The sequence below is a fragment of the Leptopilina boulardi genome, unplaced genomic scaffold (genome assembly GCF_019393585.1).
Source record: "Leptopilina boulardi isolate dan_hultmark-lab unplaced genomic scaffold, ZJU_Lbou_2.1 LbouV2_392, whole genome shotgun sequence".
Taxonomy (NCBI): domain Eukaryota; kingdom Metazoa; phylum Arthropoda; class Insecta; order Hymenoptera; family Figitidae; genus Leptopilina; species Leptopilina boulardi.
Window position 1 is genome coordinate 3,782,332 of NW_026137965.1, and position 703 is coordinate 3,783,034.

General features: G+C 26.9%; 1 protein-coding gene across 1 annotated transcript in view; it reads right to left on the reverse strand.

Moving 5' to 3' along the window:
• The window catches only part of LOC127288602 (uncharacterized), a 31,852-nt gene that overhangs the window by 4,257 nt on the left and 26,892 nt on the right, over positions 1-703 (reverse strand). Inside the window, exon 8 of the mRNA XM_051316150.1 lies at positions 197-419. Coding sequence (XP_051172107.1) covers positions 197-419 — 223 coding nt within the window. The remainder of the gene's footprint in view (positions 1-196; positions 420-703) is intronic.

A 703-nucleotide genomic window follows, 5' to 3' on the forward strand; every position in this document is an offset into this window, starting at 1 on the left:
ATTGACATAAAAATCTTTAATTTCTGTACAACAAAACTTTAATTTACTTTTATCGAGAACATTTTTTGTGTTTACAGTTAAAATAAAACAAAATTGAAAAAAAATTAGTTTAAAAATAAGAAAATAACTAAAATAAGTGAATTATATTCTTAATATAAGGAATTTGTCAATTAAAAAAAAATATATAATATCTGACCTTGATCCATATTGAGAACCATGCCAACTTCTATAAGGATCGTAATCCTCAATGATTGAAGGCTCCTTTTCTATGACTTCTGTTCGCGTGCAAGTACAAGACATTGCTGAACAAAGGCAGATGTTAATGATAAGCATAATGAGGAACAAAATGCCAAGTGCAACAGCAAGCCAGAGCAACCAGGCTGGATGAACACTACCGTCTTCGTAAGTCGAAGGCAATACTGTCAAAAAAAAGAATTTAATCAGTTTTACGAAATATATATATACATATTTAATTACTTACTATTTAATTAATTATATTTTAAAAAAATCGAACATTGGTTTTATTGTAAATAGAAAGTGACTTTTTATACTTAAACACTGAAATTAATACTTGTTTTTTAAAAAGAAATTATAATTTGTTTTTTTAGATACATAACCTATAAAAATAAAATCAAAATTGTTTCTAAAAATGTCCACCAGAGGGCTGATATCGATATATCGAAAGGATCGATAGAGCGCATGC